General features: G+C 39.5%; 3 protein-coding genes across 3 annotated transcripts; all 3 read left to right on the top strand.

Moving 5' to 3' along the window:
* The first annotated feature begins 560 nt into the window (after positions 1-560).
* Positions 561-4603, top strand: LOC121412280 (translation initiation factor IF-2-like). Its single transcript, XM_041605177.1, has 5 exons — positions 561-627; positions 1061-1141; positions 1671-2780; positions 4065-4133; positions 4578-4603. The coding sequence occupies exons 2-4, from the start codon at positions 1072-1074 to the stop codon at positions 4070-4072; spliced, it is 1188 nt and encodes a 395-aa protein (XP_041461111.1). The 5' UTR covers positions 561-627; positions 1061-1071; the 3' UTR covers positions 4073-4133; positions 4578-4603.
* Positions 4604-9014: 4411 nt separating this feature from the next.
* LOC121412279 (collagen alpha-1(I) chain-like) lies at positions 9015-11981 on the top strand. The gene is made up of 4 exons (XM_041605176.1): positions 9015-9156; positions 9531-10988; positions 11290-11317; positions 11736-11981. Exons 1-3 carry the CDS (start codon positions 9081-9083, stop codon positions 11295-11297), a joined length of 1542 nt encoding a protein of 513 aa, XP_041461110.1. The 5' UTR covers positions 9015-9080; the 3' UTR covers positions 11298-11317; positions 11736-11981.
* A 4641-nt stretch (positions 11982-16622) lies between these two features.
* On the top strand, positions 16623-19068 carry LOC121412135 (collagen alpha-1(I) chain-like). The gene is made up of 2 exons (XM_041605041.1): positions 16623-16770; positions 17490-19068. Exons 1-2 carry the CDS (start codon positions 16623-16625, stop codon positions 18935-18937), a joined length of 1596 nt encoding a protein of 531 aa, XP_041460975.1. The 3' UTR covers positions 18938-19068.
* Positions 19069-19226: the final 158 nt, after the last annotated feature.

Raw genomic sequence — 19226 nt, 5'->3', positions numbered from 1 at the left:
TCATTTCAAAACGGACCAATTGAAACGATTGATTGTAGAGAAATAGGTCATGGGCCTTCCCTACTCCCATCAACGATTTAAATCATCTAGATTTATATCGTATGAGCCTTTCGAAAATTGTTTTTCTTTCCCTTCATCGTGCTAATCCCTGACTCATAGCCTGACTCCAGTTTTCCGTTCGCAGTTCTCACCCTTGTGTTTTATCGGCAAAGATAAAGATGCAATCAAAAGAGGGAAAATATAGAATTAGACCAGAGACATGATATATTTGTTATATGATTACATTCAAATCATATATATCTTTCTCTGTGACATTCAGCTAGTATCCTGGATGAGTGTTGTTATCGTTTAAGCTTTGATACGACCGTGGATTATGGCTTCTAAGCGGATATTGCTACTGTCCGATCTAGAAAAAAATAATCCCGTACACTTTCCGAAGCTTTTCTTTTTTTTCTTTTTTTTATCCTGCAAAAGTTTAATAGGTTTATTTCTCCGTGTCATAATTAACCGATATGAACAAAAAACTGTATAAATAGACACTGCGCAGAGCGATTAAACATTAATTTCATCTTCTGACTCCCCAGAAGACGCAGAAGTATTTTGGAAATTTCGAGTTCTGTTTATAAAGTGAGTATTCCAACATTTTTTTTCTTATAAGGTTTGAGGTTCACGTATAAGTGAGGCATCTTTGGTTATTTTTTGTGAACTAAAAAATAATGACAGTCGCTTGTTCATTGCTAGCTACTGGTTGTTACTGTTAACAACTCCTCTGGTAGATTTTTACGAGATTTGAATTGTATATCGCTGTGTACCAAGAGAAAGTAAAACAAAAATATGGTTTCATTGTACCATGGACCTACTACAATGTCCTGTAGTTAAATCATGGACCTACTATCAAAGTCCATGGAATAGATCGGCTTTTGTGGGGGGGGGGGGTTGTGAAATAAATAATGAACCAAAATAATAAGGATTCTGTCAATACATGTAAATATACTGGTAACAATTTTATGATGATTGTGATTGTTTAATATGTTTATTATTTGTTATCATTAATCTCTAGACGCAAAAACAATGATGGACGTGTTGAGGAGTGTGGCCATATTGATGTTGATGATATCTGCGTCATTGGCGGCACCAAGATGTAAGTATATATATCAATGTGTTTTTATACGTTTTGATGTCTTTGTTTGGGGGATAGGAATTGTAAGGCGATGAATTGCAGTCTCTCTATTGCTTCTACTCATCATCTCTACTCGTCGACTCAAGCCAGCATCTCCTCATCCATCCTACTACTCAAATAAAGCTGTTTTTAAACTCATCAATCTCTTCTGGTTTACAGTCCTTTTAAGGACTACATTCAAGAAAAGAATACTCTACTCTCAAATTTCCACTTTCTCGCCTGTCCATTTCTTTTCTTCTTCTATCCACTGTTTCTATAACACTCCACATGGTGTACCGTAGACCACATCAGCGAATTGCATTACTTTCACGAAAATGAAATTTTATTGTTGAATGGATGTGCATCTCCTTATAAGTTTTCTGACTGTTCTTTTGCATATTTTACTTCCTTTCGTCATGTTCGAGAAACGAATGATTTGTTTGGCAGTTATCTTAATTTTTGTTGTACTTTGTTATATTATATTTTTTTACGTTGTCTCTTTCCACCTCAGCACCGAGAGACTCATGTGACAGGGGTGTCTCGGGACCGGTCTGCGGCACAAACGGCAAGATTTATAACGACCTTTGTGACTTGGAGGAAGAAGATGCTATTACTCGGCAGAATATACAGGTAACCAACTACGAATACTGCCGCTCGTCTGGGCGAGCCGCTCCTCGTGCACCAAGTCGCCCGGGATACCAACCCGGAGCCAGAGCACCTGTGCCTCGTCCTCCAGCAAGAGCTCCAGCTCCACATGCTCCTAGAGCACCAGTTCCACCTCACAGGGCGCCAGCTCCTCATGCTCCCACATCATTCAACCCGGATCAAGGATACGCAGGAGGAACGTCGGGATATGAGCATGATACCCAAGGGTATGCACCCTCTCCAGGAGCACCTGGTTATGCTCCCTTACCACCAGCACCAAGGGCACCGGGATTCGCCCCCTTACCACCAAGACCTGCTGCTCCAGGATTTGTGCCACAATCTCCTCGACAATTCGCCCCCTCTCGACCAGGAGTCGGATACGCTCCAGTCGGACCAGGAGCTGGGTATGCTCCAAACGCACCAGGGGTTGGATACGCTCCAAGCGCTCCAGGAACTGGAGCATTCGGCAATTACGCAGATGGCGTAGACGGTGCTGGAGCTGAAGTTGGAGAAGCTAGTACTGATGGAGATGACAGCGACAGCAGTGAGGAGAGCTACGACTATGACGGTAATGATGGAACAGATGTAGAGGAGGGAACAGAAGCTCCCGCTGGTGCTGATGCAGGGACTGACACTGCAGGTGGAGTATCTGGTGCTGCAAGTGGACCTGGTTTTGCCGGTGCTCCTACCGGACCTGGGGTTTCCAATTTACCGCCTGTTCCTGGTAGACCTGGTATTCCTCCTCCAGGGCTTCCACCTCGACCAGGAACACCTCCACGAGCTCCTCGCCCCTTCATCCCCAATACTCCACGTCGACCGTATGCCCCTTCATTTGGGCGTGCAGCTCCGGCTCTACCACGAGCACCGGGAGTAGCTCAGGCAGCTCCAGGCGCTCCAGGTTTTAGATATGACACTGCTAGCTGTACTCAAAACGCACCTGGCAACAGTTGCACATCCAACAATGCTTATGACAATGGTAAGTTGTCTAGCCTTTACATCCCTTTTGATAACATTTTTTTTTCATTGATGACCAACTTCATTTGAAGGGGTTAATGATTCAATATACAGTGCGTATCAATAAAAAGTTTACACTTTGAAAAAGCCCTGGGAATTAAAAAATATACAACATGTGGGTAATTTTTTCACATGTAATCTTGGGTTTGGGTCTTATCTATCTACTGAAAGTAAAAGTTTTGACAGAATGTTACACTTGAGTGAGCACTGTCCATTTTTGTAAAGCTCGCAGAAATCTGTTTGCGCAGAAATGCTCGTTATCACGCTGTGTCAAGGGGAAAGGGCGAAATCAAACTTACCCTGCGAAACATTTCTCATACATTTCCCTTGCACTTTTAGTCGATTGAAATAAAACGGATACATTCCAGCATTTTGTAACAATTTTGCCACCCAAATTGAAATTTCAGCACTTAATAATAAGCACAACCTTTACCCTTTTGTGTGCCAGCTGGATCTGTGGACATAACTGAATCTGAACAAAAGTTTATATCAGACATCTCCAGCATTTTTCATTAAGTTTGTGTCATTAAAGTGGGTTTACATTTCATTTTTACTTTGATACTTGTTTCCTCCACACTTTTCGCAAGCTTGACAATGATCAATAAAATGAAAATGATGCATTAGGCATTTAATGTAAATCACAGCTCAGAGTAAAGCAAATATTGTCAAGATGGCCTCGGTGTGTGGGGACTGGGGTGGGACGCAATGCGCTCTTCGAAGTGATTTGGGCAAGGAAACAAGTTAAAAATGTAAAAGATATCATCAAATCAATTTACTAGCTAAATTCCACGTGTTCTTCATGATTAAGGTCTACTTTTATTCGCATAGCTATTTCCAAGTTCAGCGCAAATCATTTTTCACTAACTTTTCAAAAGTAAGTGGTGCTCACTCAAGCGGAAATATTTTTCGACAGTTATATCGTCATTTGCTTAAATGGATCTTTACCAATGTTAAAATGTGGAAATATCTTTAGGATATTTCAAATATATAATTTTACAGGATTTTTTCTAAGTGTAAACTTTTTGATACGCACTGTAGATTCGAATGATTTATGTTCCTATATTTATTTTCTTATTTACAGTAAATTGCATCGATATAAAACTATCATAAAATAATTATAATCATTAATCCCAAATAGTTTAATAACAATTTTGATTTCCTCTCTCTGCACGTGACTTTCTTGAAATAGTAAAATAATATTATCGTAAAAAGGATTTTTCTTTTGTATTCATTCAATATCATACAGATGACTAGCACTGTCAATTGCCTGTTACTGGAGCGACATATCTCGGCAACAACAAAACTTTATTTATTTGTAAGTACACGTAGCTCCATAACTTATGAAATCACTTTAAGTTTCTTCTTTTCATTATGCCACGTGAATATTGTGTCCGATACTGTAATAGCAACGCTGACAGAATCGGTCTTATTGCAAGTAGGAAAAAATGTATAATTAAATATAAATATACCAGTGAGGTAAAGTGGAAGTGATTTCTCTTTAAAAATACGTGAAATAAAACGTATTTGAAAAGAATTCATAAGAATAGTTTATAGCTAGCTCATCATAGAAGCCATACTTTAATGTAAACTCCAAAGTCTTACATCCCGTCGTCAGTAGTTAGAATACGTTTTTTAAAATATAATAATTTTAAAAATCATAACAAATGTATCAATACAAGTGTTGCTTTTTAATTAAAAACAATTTCGAAAGAGAACCTTTGACTTACAATTAAAAACCACTACTGTCTTTTCCCCCAAGATTGTGCTCCGAAAGAAGGGATTCTAATACACGGTGATTTTTTGTATGATTTAGGAATTATTTTTGTTTTCGTTTGTAGAATATATTGTTTATCTCAGGTAGTTTGAAAATACATGTAGTATATCGCCTTAACTGTCTGAGAAACCGACTTTCACTGCTTGTAATGGACAGGGAATGTGATTTAATATGGTTGTTATTGCCTAAAATAATTTGTCGAAATTATTATTATTCCAATTGATGAGCAAGGATGAAATACTTCTGTATAAGTCACTATAAAAATTCTTATACTGCAGTTAAGACTGATACCTCTATCACGTCAATGCATATTGCACTGGCCCCCACTTACCTAATATGATATCGAAATCATATACGCACCGGAAGTAAGAAGTGGCGCCTGTCTCATGAAAAAGTTACAAACTATGGTAAGTTTGGTATTGTGACAGCTTCCTTTGTAAAACGGGCTCAGCAGCCAATCGTTTCCATGGAACTTATATTAATGGCAAAAGCTAGGTCTTTATGAATCGGGCCTCATCTTGCAAAGGATCTGTGTTATAAAAAATTCATTTGCAAAGAGATCAATGTGGGAACATCGACAAGAGTCCATATTTCTCCTGTCTGCCATTAAACTTCGTTTTCCAATGACGCTCACAATCTTATTCTTTCACTGTGTTTGATATTATTCATTCTTTATTGGTACTTTTGTTCGTATTTATATATTTATTTTGATTGGAGTGTATGTTTCATCCCAATTAAATAGTTATTGATTTCTCTTGAATTTCTTTGTCTCTGTATTCATATTCAATTAGTCATTGTCTTTTCTGGTTGGGGTGGTGGAGGGGCGGGGTTTGGATTCCACATGTATATTATAATACTGATTAAAAGTATTAAGTAACGTATGGTGTTATATCATCCTTTGCGAGGATTCTCATTGACTTCGTTATCTAATAATAATAATAATATAGGGTATTTATATGCGCACATATCCACCTTGTTAGGTGCTCAAGCGCTCCTATATTACTCCTTTAAAATCTAAAGTCCCTAACACGATATAACAATAAGACACTATGTAACAATAAGACAATAAGGGAAATTTTGTGGAGAGGGGGAGAAAGAGAGAGAGTGAAAGAGAGGGGGCGACTTGGATGTGTTATGCTGAAAGAATAGTTGATGTTTCTTTCTACTTCCTTCTTGCTTGGTTTCCACCTACTAAAGACACAGTCTTCACTGCCCCCTCCCCATATTCACCCCTTCCCGGTTTTAATTCGCAATGAAGCGGTTGTTGAAGGAGGTAGAGATAAAATAATATTGAAAAAAAATGAAGGACGGAACGAGGGAGCAAAATAGGAAATGTGGATAGACATGAGAGTAAAAGATACAGTGTGAGTGTATGCATCTGTGCGAGAGTAAAGAGGTGAAGTTGTGAGTGGGGGTGTGTGTGTGGGAGAGAGGGAGAGGAGTGTGACCATGGTGAGTACGTCTGAGTGGTACCTGCGAGAGGTTCGAATCCTACTCCAAGCGAGTGTTAATTTCCTTCTGCAAGAATTATCCACATTATACTGCACTTGACCCAGGTGCGGTACAATGTAAATGGGTATCCGATAGATAATATGATATCAAGTATTAATCTTTATCTACTTTTTAATGTAATTACAGAAGGTTACATGTTACATCATGATTTTATAAGAAAATTCTATCAGCTTTAATCGATGTAATTTTAGTTCAGATAAGGGATAGAAAGAGAGAGGGGGAAATTGGGAAGAGGAGGGACTTGGGATGGGAAGGTAAAAGGAAAAGTGTGAACCAAAAACCTTGTTAAATGATATAGCAAGCAATTTCTACAAGAACCCGCATGTGCAGGTGTGTGTTTTTATTTCAAATAATGCGGCAAATTCGTGTATTCTCCATGTTCCACCCTGCGTCTACTCTTAAAAAGAGTATTCGGAATTTATTAATAATTCACACTCATTCTATATTATTTTAGGAAACTTAGCTTGTGAGACCACCTCGCTTGAGATGGAAACGAGCCAACGTCAAACAACCAAGGCAGGATTTTGCGAGTTAAATGCTCGTCTGGTGAACTGACTATGTTTGCTTTCTCTGTCCTGTGAAATTCTTCGAAGGGATTTGATAATTTTGGATTTAAAACGGCTTTCGCATCCGTGCTCTCAAGTTGTGAAATGGATCGATTGTGTAAAGACGAATCGCTGAATATTTACTTCGAAAGTTTCAGGATGGATTTTTCACATAGAATGCAGCTTATTAGTACGAAATGTAACACTATTTGCTTTGAAAATTCACTATTTCAGTGGCAAATCTAAATCAAGATTATTTTTGCAGTCTAAAACCCAGACCTACGTTTTTTGACGTTGGCCTGTATATATAACCTTCATTCTTAGCTACATGGATAAGTTATACACTAATCTGTGCGGAGGTTCGAGGTTCAATCCAAGTTCACGTCTTTCGGATGGTGACGTTAAACGCTAGTAGGTCCCAGCAGTAAATAATCCTTTTTTTTTTTTTTTTTTTTAAACAAGTGCACACCTAGTTACCAAAATGCATATAGCATTTCCATTTATTTGAAAGCAGGATAAAAGAGCATTGAAGATTAAATGCCTTGCTCACGGTCATAGGTGCCGCGGCCGGGATCGAACCCCGGACTTTCCACGTATAGCCAGGCGCCTTAGACCACTCGGCCACGGCATCTCCTATGTAATCAATAAACGTCTGTACACACACACACACACACACACAACCTCCTTAGAAGTATTGATACCTAAAGGAGTCAATTTGCATTTACTTGATATTTGATTCATGCTACCTTTTTCAAAGAATTGTACTGTCTTATTGAATAAAAAGTGTTTTTTGAAAAAAAATATGTATGTATCTATAAAGGAATGTTGCCTACATTCAAGAAAATGAATTTTGTTGTCTGCACTATAACCCAACCTATTACCCTTGCATTCATAACCAGTTATCCTATATATTTCTGACCCCCCAAAAAAAAAAATAATAATAATAATAATAATGATAGTAATAGTGACATAAATAAGTAATTGTATAAATAGATGAATAGATTAATAATTAGATAAATAAAATTGAAATAAAATAAAATGATACAAAATAAAATATATATTCATACTAAAACAAATGAGAAAAAAAAATCATTGTTCATCATAAATTCGCAAACACTTAAAATGATTTCACGAAGCCTTGTACAAATCCATCTCTAAATAGGCATTCCGATTATGATATTCATAATTTTCATAATTATTTGACATATTTTCTCTTCATGCCATTTTTTGACATTGATAATGCATTTAATCGTATGCAGATTATGACAGATTTGGAGACCTCGATTTAACATTGCTACTGTATTAAGAAGATCAAGTAGTGAACGAGGGTGACGAAGGAAGGAAGGGGAGGATAAGGGGTAACTTTTCCACTAAACTTATTCAACCTTTTTTTTAAGATAAACAATGTTAAAAAATAACTTTAGAGGAGAAATAATTTATTCAATTCCTACAAATTAAGGTCATATGGTGGACAATTGATATGAAAATGATCGCGATACATCAATATGAAAACACAACAAAACATTTTCCATGATCCTGCATTAGAGTAATTAACGAATAATCCAGATACCTTGACGGTTGTTGATAATAAAAAGATGCACTTTCCCCTCTCACAAGAAGATCATTATGAATAAATGGTAGGCATACGCACTCATTATTATAGTTGTCAATATAAAAAAGCAATGATATTGAAAAATTACATCAAATTTTGTTGTTTAGCAACTACACTATTTTGTCGAATGTTGAAAGCAAACTGTAATGAGTTAAGTTTACCCCGACCCTAAATCCAAATCCTAACGAGATATGCCGCTGTCTTATCCTGAGCTGGATGATTGATAATCGTAAGAGTTCTTGCAGAATTTTAAGATTCCACAGATATCGCGAGAGGAATCCCGTCTCTCAAAATATGACAAAGTATGAATCATGGTGGTGAGGCACTTTTACTTGCACAATACAGCTGCCGGCATTGAGCTTCCCGAACCCCCCCCCCCCCCGTCCACAAAAAGAAACATTTCTAAGAATGAAACTAAGTGTTAATCTCACTCTTTTCTTAATGCCGAAGAAACTATTTCCTTATCTATAATGTATAAGTCGAGGATAATCTGGGAAAATCGAAGAATGTGCTCAAAAATCTTTATATTAGTCATTGTCTATGTTTTAAGGTTGCTACTGTGTTGATATCAACCAAGACCGATTAACATTATGATTATCTCAAGTTCAGTCATTGTTGGTTTGATGTAGTTGAGGGTTTCATGTAAAAAATAATAATAATGTTGCATCATTAGTTAATGAATAATGGCAGAGATGCTGATTCTATAAATATTAGGGGAGATAGTTCTTCTTCACCATTTCGCTTTCAGCAAACTCCACAAGTAGTGAAAGCTTGAGCATCGAATTCTAACATTTTGTAAAGCTGCATAACCGTGCCAACATGGAAATTATAAAACATCAAGCTATCCTGGCCCTCCTATTCTCTCTTATTGCCGTCTCAATTGGTGCACCCAGAAGTGAGTATATATCATACATCGCCTTTGATTTAAATTTACATTTATGATAAAGATATAAATGCATTTTAGTGAATAGCCAGGCCGACAAAATTATTGCAAACGTCCCATGAAATCTTATTTTTTTCATAAGCTGCTATTTTCTGTAATCAGTGTTACTATACTGTTTTAAAATCATAAATGTTGGATTACAGCATTATGTGCGATTCGCTTGTCAAGTGCGGCATAAATGTAAAGTGGGTTCCAAAAGAGATGTTTTAAGGAAGGCGTTATTTTGAAAGTTCATCATATACTTCTTGTGTATGACTTAGGAAAATGGCTGTTACTTTATATAATTTCTAAGATGCCGTATTTTTTATGTCTTGTGTTTTTTACAGTTCCAAGGGATTCTTGTGATGAGAGTGACACAAGAAACGTCTGTGGCTCTAATGGAAAATCATACAATAACGAATGTGAGCTGGAAGAAGAAGCATCTAGGACTGGACAAGACGTTTCGGTTTCTCACTACGGATCTTGCCGATCTTCATCAGGGGGGACACAATCAGCCCCCTATGCTCCAGGTGGATCTGGGGGAGCAGGCGGAGTTGGAGGTCATGGTCAAGCTGCAGCTCCAAATGCGCCTGTTTATCCACATCCAAGGGCTCCAGCTCCTGCTCCACGTCCAGCTGCCCCTGTTCCACGCCCTGCTGCTCCAGTCCCACGCCCTGCAGCCCCAGCCCCTGCCCCACCTGCAAATGCCCCTGTGGCACCCGGATATCAACCTGGATATGCAGCCCCATCTGGTCCGCAATATGAACAAGGTGGAGGAACTTCGGGATCACGTGATTCAACATCTCAGTATGCACCTGCACCTGCAGCTCCTTCAGCTCCCGGATATGCTCCATCGCCTGCTGCCCCACCGGCGCGTGCACCTCCAGCCCGTGCTCCCCCTGCCCGTGCTCCTACACCTTCGGCACCAAGACCCGCTGCACCAAGACCCGCTGCACCGAGACCCGCTGCACCGAGGCCCGCCGCACCAGGACCTGCTGCTGCACCCGCTCCTTCTGGCCCTGCATTTGCACCTAATGCTCCAATCCCAGGAGTTGGTTATGCTCCGGGAGTAATGGGTAGTGGTGGCTTCGCCGCAGATGCTGGTGGTGATTTTGATGGAGATTTTGGAGCAGGAGGAGCCGGCGCAGGTGACGGTGCAGGTGCTGGTGCAGGAAGCGGAAGTGGCGGCGGAGATGGCAGTGGCAGTAGTGAAGAGGCTTACGATTACGAAGGATTTGATGGTGCAGAGGGTGCTGATGGTATAGAAGGAGTTGACGGCGCCGATGGTTTTGATGGCGCTGACGGCGCAGGTGGGAATGCTGGGGCCGGAACTGCGACAGTTGCTGGTGTTCCTGGTACGGCATCTGGTGTTCCATCTTCACGTGGAAGTGTAGGAGTTGCACGTGCTCCAGGCAGACCACGTGCACCTCCCCGTGCCCCATCCCTACCTCGTGCTTCAAACCCTGCAGCTGCTCCTTCCTCTGGATCATTCGCCCCTAGTCCTGGATATTCTGCCCCTGGTGGTCGCCGCCGTGCCAATGCTCCAAGTCGACCATATGCCCCTAGTGTGGGTAGTGCTTTGCCAAGAGCACCTGGCGGAGCACCTGGTGGAGCACCTGGAGGAACATCTGGAGTAGTTCCTGGATTTGCACCTGCTGGAACTCCCGGTTTCGTCCCCGCTGGAGCCGCTGGTGGTGCCGCAAATGCCCCAGGTGGAGATGCTGGCACTGGCACTTGTAGTGATGGTGTTTCTGATTCCATTTGCACCGAAGGTGGTACGAACGATCCTAACAACTCAAGTGAAGGTGATTTTTCTTAGCCTATTAAAAACACTATTGTAAACAAACACAACACTTTGAATCCATACAATCATGATAATATATGGGCATCTATCAAACATAATCTACAAATCTCACCTTGGCCTCCCAATGTCAGACAATGGAGTGTCCTGTAAAGATATAGATATGAAGAACGAAATAACGAAAACAATATTAACACTGTAGGACGAAAATCTTTCTCATCAATTCTTATTTCATCTGTTATGCTTGATGTACACTCGTTCTTGATTTCTGATTTATTTTCTTTTCTTTCCCCCTTTATTTTCAGATGACTAGACATGCAGAAAATAATCGAGGTGAGTTATCAACAGTAGCAAGATGCGGTGTGCTATTTTCTTTTTACATTAAGCTAAAATTAAAAATTAGTGACTGATGCGTTTACAGTTTACCCTACTCCTACTAATGGGAATTGTCCTTCCTGCAAAATTAAATTTTCAAATATAAACCCTTGAAATTCGAAAGGTTCAGATGCAATAAAATGTATGTTTCATCAATCATGTCATTCAAATAATCATGATTTTTTGCAAGTACGTAATGGAGTATCTTCATTGTCATTTTATAGATTGAAGCAAATAATTATTTTCTTTCCCTAAATATACTGCAGTTGCCCTGTATTTTAAGATGAAAGAAAAAGCCTGAATGCATGTCTTCGTCTTTACGAACGTTGAATTTTCTCTAATACTTTTAATCAAATTTGTTATTCTTTTGTATCAGGTTCGAAGTGCAATCACCAACAAACTTTTGACTCCTTGGAGAATATGGCTTTGTCTTAATATTGATCTGCAGGATATAACGTACAACAGTTTTGTATAAGTCATAATTTTTTTGTGATGACCCCTTTTTATTTTTCCATTTGTAGGAACACGGTAAAATGCATAAATTATTCAATTAGAATTGAATGTTTTTCTCATTTCCCAAAAAGTTGATTTCAGCTAATGGGTTTTATTAAATTTACATTGCTGAAAGATACACGCACTACGATACGGCTGTCTATCATTATTAGAAGTATACATATGTCTATCTTTTAGGTCACTTAAGTTCTTGGAATTAAGTGACCTAAGTAATATTTTTTTTCGAACCCGCATTGATCGGATCATGTTAATACACTGTTTATATGTATTCTAAAGATCGTTCAAGTTCTGTCATGCTCTGAACTGTATATAATTGAGGCGTATAATCTATATATACATGCATTAAAATAGGCATTTGTGATTCATTGATAATAACTTATTTTTTCTGTTTTTATCTTTATTTATTGCAAATTTTCATCATGATTTTCTTGTTTTGTTTATCGAGTGACTCCCATTTTGTTTTGTTAATATTTATTTTCCGCATTGATCGTGTATAAAAACGTATTGTGTTTCTGTTTAAGTACTTTTATTTATTTCAATTGCTTTCTTTAAAATATTTTTGTTGATTGTGTGGAAATATATATTTAATTTATATTCGAACTAATCTGTTACGATGACTTTAATTTCTTTGAATGTAAAGATTTCTTGAATGAGAGAGGCAAGTAAAAGAGAACCAAGAGAACAAATGAGTCAAAAATATTGTACCAAAGTGCATCAGAGAGATTACAAAACGGGAAAAGATAGCCCAAGATATTCCTTGTAAACCAAAAACAGACAAACATCAAAAGCGAATAGATGTGAGAATGGAGACAGAAAAAGTGGTGACATCAACTGAGATTGAAAAACAGAGATAAATTAACTGAAATGAAAGGGAGGAGAGAGAGAGAGAGGTGGGGAGGGGATAAAGGGACTGATACCCAGATATCAATTTTTTAAAAAAAGTTAGTGCTTGTTTTGGTGAGTGTGAGGGCGTTTCTGTGCTTGACATTGGAGAAGTAGACAGAAGCGCTTAAGTGCAATCGACTTGTAGAGATGGCGAGTTAAAAAAATCTCGCGAAGTCGTCATACAATTTTTTTGTATATTAACTTGGCAACAATGTTATATCGTGAAGTCAAGTGAACATAAAAGGTGTCGATGGCACTTAAACGCATCCGTAGAAAATAGAGGGGATCACAGGAAGGAAAATAATCAATAAACGAGTGTGACGAGATGGTTATGGCAAAACTTTGAGGGGTGGGGGAGTAGGTAGAGCCCGACATTATTCAAGGCGGGTTGTTTCGAAGATCTACGAGTGCGGACCTATGAACTGTGTTCATGGTGTTAGTGGACTGGTGTTTGTCTTTGAGTTCGCGGTGCGCGTGTGGATATTGATGCACGTAACTAGAACTGTAGAATGGCCACAGAATGGCAAAAAGGTCGCGAAAGATTGAATATGTGACGATTGACAACATAACCATTTTAAAACTAAATCAATGTCAGAGTTACTTCAGAAGAAAATCGCACTCGCTAACTTATCAGTCATGCTCTAGGCAAGTGTGGTTCACGGTTCTCCGACATGTCTAAATCGAAAGTACATGTAGTTACCAGGTGTGCGTTTCATAAAACTGTAATTATAAAGTAACTCTCGACTACACTTACGATTGGAACATCTTCTTAGTCAGCTACATAGGGGTTAATCAATTAGCACAACACGGTGTCACGCAAGAACTTTTTTTAAGTCATTCATACATCAAACAGTTCATATTACGAACATCTTTATGAAATGGTCCAGAACAATTTGGTGATTCACCATGACACTTTGTCACTGAAACTAATTTACAAGAAATGCATGCTGACGATAGACGATCGAACTATTTTAAGGCAAATCAAAACAGATATATGATCGTGTGTGTATTATTTTTTAATTTTTTTTCAGACGTGTTTCAATCACATATGATTATTTACGTCTGTGACCGACCTTTAACGTCACCATCCGAAAGACGTGACCAGGGCTCGAACCTCTGCATCAATTTGTAACTTCCCCACAACTTGGATTACAGGCGCACGCCACAACGCCCAGTTAATGTTCGATCTCAATTTTTAGCCACAGCATCCAGTGCATGCGTGTATTCCATATTACACGAAGCAACATTGCACTTGTAATTGATACGGAATTGATATCCATTAAGTTAAACGCCAACGAGAGTAAAACGAATATTTAGCTATGGCGCACGGAGTGAAATGGAGGGCGGGAAGGAACGATATTAACGCGAAACACAATGGTCCGAATAATCACGTGACTTTCAGTCAGCCAATCAGAATGCACTTAAGTCGCTTCCATGTAATTATAATTGCTACTCTATGATGTCTGAAGGGTTTGCACACAATGAACTTACTTTTCGTTCCTGTATTTGTCAATTTGTCAAGTGCGGAGAAGTTCTATCCTTCACAAAAGCTCAAAATAACGATAATAACCACTCTTCTCAAATTTCAACAACGAGAATTTAGTGATCAGCTGTTGAAGAATTTCTAAAAGTTCTTTCTGCAGGAGGATTTTGAAATTGAAGGAAACTTGTGTTTGCTCTTATCTTTGTTGTTGTCCAAGTTCTCCAAATGAGTACTGTTTTTAATTTACATAAGGAGAGATAATATCAAATAATCAGTAAAAGGTTTTGAGATAAATAAGAAGTTGTCTTTGACATCAAAAGTAAATAGTGATCGACCCAGATATGCGTGTCATCATTTATTTATAAATTTAATGAAAATGTGTATTGGTTATGAAATTCAATATACGCCATTTGCATTATTATGAATTTGTAACATGTAAAATCAAACTCTTTCATAAAATTAAAAAAAAATAATGAAACCTACTATTGCAATAAAGAAAATCAAGAAGAAAAATAATGATCGGAAAGTAAACCGTTACTTTGGGCCCAATTCATGTACCCACGTGTTGATGCGATTTTTTTAAATTAGTGAAAAAGGGGTGATAAAAGAGGAAAAAGAGGCAACGCGACGGGAGACAAATAAAGAGTGACATAAAATAGTAATCTAAGCTGTGCAACTTTTGTATTTACCCCTATTTTTACGTCATTTTTATATAGTTCATCTTGCATCCCTCCTTTCAAATACCATTGTGCCTCAATCTTTTTGCTTCACAGTGGTCTTGACTGTGCTTTGCTCTTTATAAGACTAAACAAGTGAGTGGGACTCCACAGTTTTTAACGTAGTTGTTGAATTCTCGTTGCAACTGAGAGAAAAGACACCTCAATCATGTCAATGATTTTATATAGTGGCAAAGTATAAATTGTCATCAAACTGCAAAGAAACAAAGAAGATGACGATAAACAAAATAAACGTTTAGACAAACAAAACAGCTCAAGAAGTGAATAATGGGCATCTTTCAACACATTGTTATTCAATGTTTGTAATGTATAAAATATATTTTCATAGATCTATAAAGATAATGATTTTTCTCAATAAAGATTGGCAATGAAGGATAAATAAATGTTTTGAAAGTATGATTTTCAACATACATTGTCATTCACATCAAGTTGAATCTCGAGTTGAAGAGTTTGATTGGTCAAATGATGAATTAATATTAATTCTCTCAGGCGCATATGGTTTTGAAGAAGAATGTTAGCAACAGGCCGATTCTGACATTGCTCCTCATCGCGTAGCATCTGTCTTAGTTTCGATGATGATCTATGAGGGAACAATTTAGATATCATTAACTCCTTACATTGTCCTATAAGGCTGGGATATATCAAGCTACTTTCCTGATTTTTTCACGCCATTGAAGAGATAAAGACATTACAAATAAACCAACTGGATGTTAAAAATAATAAGTTGTAAGAAGCAGTTGCGGTATTGACCATGAAGCTGCCATCGAGGTTGCTACTGTTCACAGTGCAAAGTAGATTGTCATAACAATAACCGTGAACAACAGGCAGCTTCCGCTGCAAACACGTGGGTCCCCTTCCTTGGCATTTCTTTGTTTCTCTCTCGCTCTCAAACTTATTACAATTTATCTATTATTCCTTGTGGATGAGCAATTGATAATTACTTAAATACACATCTCAGAGGGTATATATACATTCTGGGCTCAGATAGAGAAGACAACATTTTCAATTTCGGGAGGAAGAAGCGTCGGCGAAATATACCAGAGAAGAACTGTATTCTGAACACTGTACAACACGTGTAAGTCTATTGGATTTATGTTCCTTGCACTCGTGTTACATTATAGTTTTTCGGGTTTTTTTTTACACATCTTGCATTAAAATATTATTTATTGAATTTTTATAATAAAATAATTCATTTTGTTTGAAGACCGTCTTTCTTAAAGGGTTTCAAATTTCGCCATGAATTTATCTTTTTAGTTGTGCAGCATACTGGCTGCCATAAATTGATACTGCAATACATACTTCAAAATATATTGATTGACTTGACAGTAATTTCACATTTGTTCGTATTTCTTATACAGGCATTGGTTCATCATGAGGACGCAGAGGGCGACTGTCACTATATTGTCATGTATTTTATCGCTGAGTGTTTCCTCTTTGGCGTCTCCCAGATGTGAGTTTCATTGCTTTATTCATATGATTTACGCTTTTATGATAGTTCTTTGACATTTTTATTTAAGTTAGTAATTCATTTTAGTTATTTGCTACAAAGTGCTTCCATAACGAATTGATATAATCATTGTTCTATTATTAATATATTAAGCAATATCAATAATTGATATAGACCAAATACTTCAACCTATTGGAAATGGTTCAACGTCGTGCAGCCAGGTTTGTCTGCAACGATTATGGCCAACACTCAAGCGTTTCTGACATGGTGAGAGATCTTGACTGGGACCTGCTTGAACACAGGCGCGAGGCTGCGAGACTCGTCCTCATGAAGCAGATACAGTGTGGTCAATCGGCCATCCCAAAGTCCCTAGCACCCCCTGCTATAACCAATGAGCAATAGCCAACAGCTCAAACAGAACTATTGCAGGACTGACTTCTTCAAATTCTCCTATTTCCCTCGTACGTGCAAAGACTGGAATAAACTGCCTGATGATATCATCAAGTTGGGATCAATAGACACTTTCAGATCCCATACTTTGAAACACCTAAAACAACGTACGCTCTAGACCATGACCACGTATTTTAGTTCCGTGTCTTTATATGGACTAGCAAGTCTGTCGGCACGTATCGAAGAAGAAGAAGATTTTCTTTAAATTGTGGTATACGGTATATATCAACTATTCATTTTTCAATATGGTGGTGTGAGAGCGAAATGGTCTAGTGGTTTTGACTCTCACACTTCACTCACAGGGTTATTGATTCTTATCCAAAACATGAAATTAATCCCTTTAACAAAAAAATATCCACATAGTCATGATAGTCATGATAGTGCTGCACCTAAACTAGTTCCAGTCCCTGCTGTGTACAAGCTATGTATTTTTATCTGCTAGTGAACTTATTTGTGTTAGTCGATGTGAATATAATTTTACATGTTCGAATGAATGCAAATAAAGAGCATAAAACAAATTGATTTCTCGTTGTGCCATAAAAAAGCTTACGTGTCTGGAATGTAGCCTAACGCATCTATTTTACTATCTTCATTTGATTGCCCGTTTTCTTCCAGTTCCAAGAGATTCGTGCGACCTAGGGAAACCCGGAGCCGCTTGTGGTGCTGACAGACAATCATGGGGAGGAGGGGCTCCTGCTAGGGCTCCAGCTCCGGGACACGCACCAGGCTATCCTCCAGCTAGAGCTCCTGCACCAGGCTATCCAGGAAATCAACCACCTAGAGCTCCCACTCCAGGACACCCAGGTTATCAACCGCCGAGAGCTCCTGCTCCAGGCCCTTATCCGTCAGCTCCTAACGCTCCACCACCCCAACAACCTCATGCACCATCTGCCCCAGCACATGCACCAGGTGTGCCATATGCTCCAGGATACCAGCCAAATTCCCCGCAATACTATCCAAATGCTCCATCTCCTCCAAACCATGGCCCACATGCTCCAGGTATGCCTGGATTCGCACCGGGAGCCCCTGGAGGTAGTGGCCCATTTACTCAAGACGGAAACGGTGCTGGTGGAAGTTCAGATCAGCAGTCAGATGCACAAGCTCCTCGGGCTCCTGCTCCACCGATGCCCCGTGCTCCAACATACGTACCCGCTGCACCAAGACCACAGCCTCCGAGAGCTCCTGCATATGCCCCAGTTGCACCAAGACCGGCTGCACCTGTCCCCGCTGCACCAGCCGCACCAGTAGTTCCCGAAACCAGATTTGCACCCGTTTCCCCAAGTGACGGTGGGGATGGTGGAGATGGAGGAGACGTTGGTGATTATGATGGTGAAGTTGATGCTGACTACGGAGATTACGAAGGTGAAGGTTCAAGCGGCAGTGACGAAAGTAGTGGTAGTGGTGAAGATTACTACAACTACGGTTCTGGTGATATTGATGGCGCAGATGGTGTTGATGGTGCTGATGCTGGAGACGGTACTGGTGGAGCTGATGGGGCTGGTGGAGATGGCGGGACTGATGGGGCTGTCGGAGCTGATGGGATTGGTGGTAGCCGTGGAGGTGCACGTGCTCCTCGCCCTGGCTCGCCTCGTGCTCCAGGTAATCCACGTGCCCCAGGAAGTCCACGTGCTCCAGGCAGTCCAAGAGCTCCGGGCAGGCCCCGTGCACCAACCGGACCGCATGTATCCGGCCGTCCATATGCCCCGGGCCCGCGACCATCCGCTCCACGGGCACCTGTAGGACCATTTGCACCTGCACCTGGACCCCATGCTCCTGTACCCAGGTCCGGTGTACCCGTTGGAGGACCGCGTGCTCCATCAACTCGGCCCCGAGCACCTGCAGGAGGGCCACGCGCTCCCCTACCTGGACCAAGAGCACATAGACCTAATGCACCTGGGCAAAGGATTCCAGTACCACACGCTCCAACTCGCCCTTATGCCCCAGGAGGACCAGCAGGACCAGGAGCACCAGGAGGAGGTCCTGGATATGCCCCCAGTGGAGGAAGTTGCAACCATGATCCATCTGGTCAAGCATGTTCCGGAGGAGTGTCTGGAAAACGATAGAACTTTTATAAATACTGGCCTCAAAAAGTCCTTGGTGTTGCAGTTGTTTATTTTAAGTTTATCTTAAGTTATGTGTGGATTACTTCCTACTAATTAGTTTAATATCATCATGCATAAGGTAATGGGATTGAGAAATAGTTACAAAAGTTTATTTGGAGGCTTTTTGGTCAATTCACCAAACACACACAAAAAAAGGGAAAACACAATGTCTAAAATCAAATGTTTGATTCTAAAGGGCTTTAATAAACTAAAATTATCTTCATTAATTTTGAATTCAAGCTGGGCAGTA

Source organism: Lytechinus variegatus, chromosome 3 (assembly GCF_018143015.1).
Source record: "Lytechinus variegatus isolate NC3 chromosome 3, Lvar_3.0, whole genome shotgun sequence".
In the NCBI taxonomy this organism is placed as follows: Eukaryota; Metazoa; Echinodermata; class Echinoidea; order Temnopleuroida; family Toxopneustidae; genus Lytechinus; species Lytechinus variegatus.
The sequence above is the reverse complement of the archived record's forward strand: the minus strand, read 5'-3'. Positions and strand labels throughout refer to the sequence as shown.

Bases quoted from the DNA above. Each gene is read 5' to 3' on its own strand.
- LOC121412280 (XM_041605177.1), top strand. From the start codon at position 1,072: ATGATGGACGTGTTGAGGAGTGTGGCCATATTGATGTTGATGATATCT. The intron at 1,142-1,670 runs GTAAGTATATAT...TTTCCACCTCAG, and splicing joins GTCATTGGCGGCACCAAGAT to CACCGAGAGACTCATGTGAC.
- LOC121412279 (XM_041605176.1), top strand. From the start codon at position 9,081: ATGGAAATTATAAAACATCAAGCTATCCTGGCCCTCCTATTCTCTCTT. The intron at 9,157-9,530 runs GTGAGTATATAT...TGTTTTTTACAG, and splicing joins CTCAATTGGTGCACCCAGAA to TTCCAAGGGATTCTTGTGAT.
- LOC121412135 (XM_041605041.1), top strand. From the start codon at position 16,623: ATGGTTCAACGTCGTGCAGCCAGGTTTGTCTGCAACGATTATGGCCAA. The intron at 16,771-17,489 runs GTCAATCGGCCA...GTTTTCTTCCAG, and splicing joins CATGAAGCAGATACAGTGTG to TTCCAAGAGATTCGTGCGAC.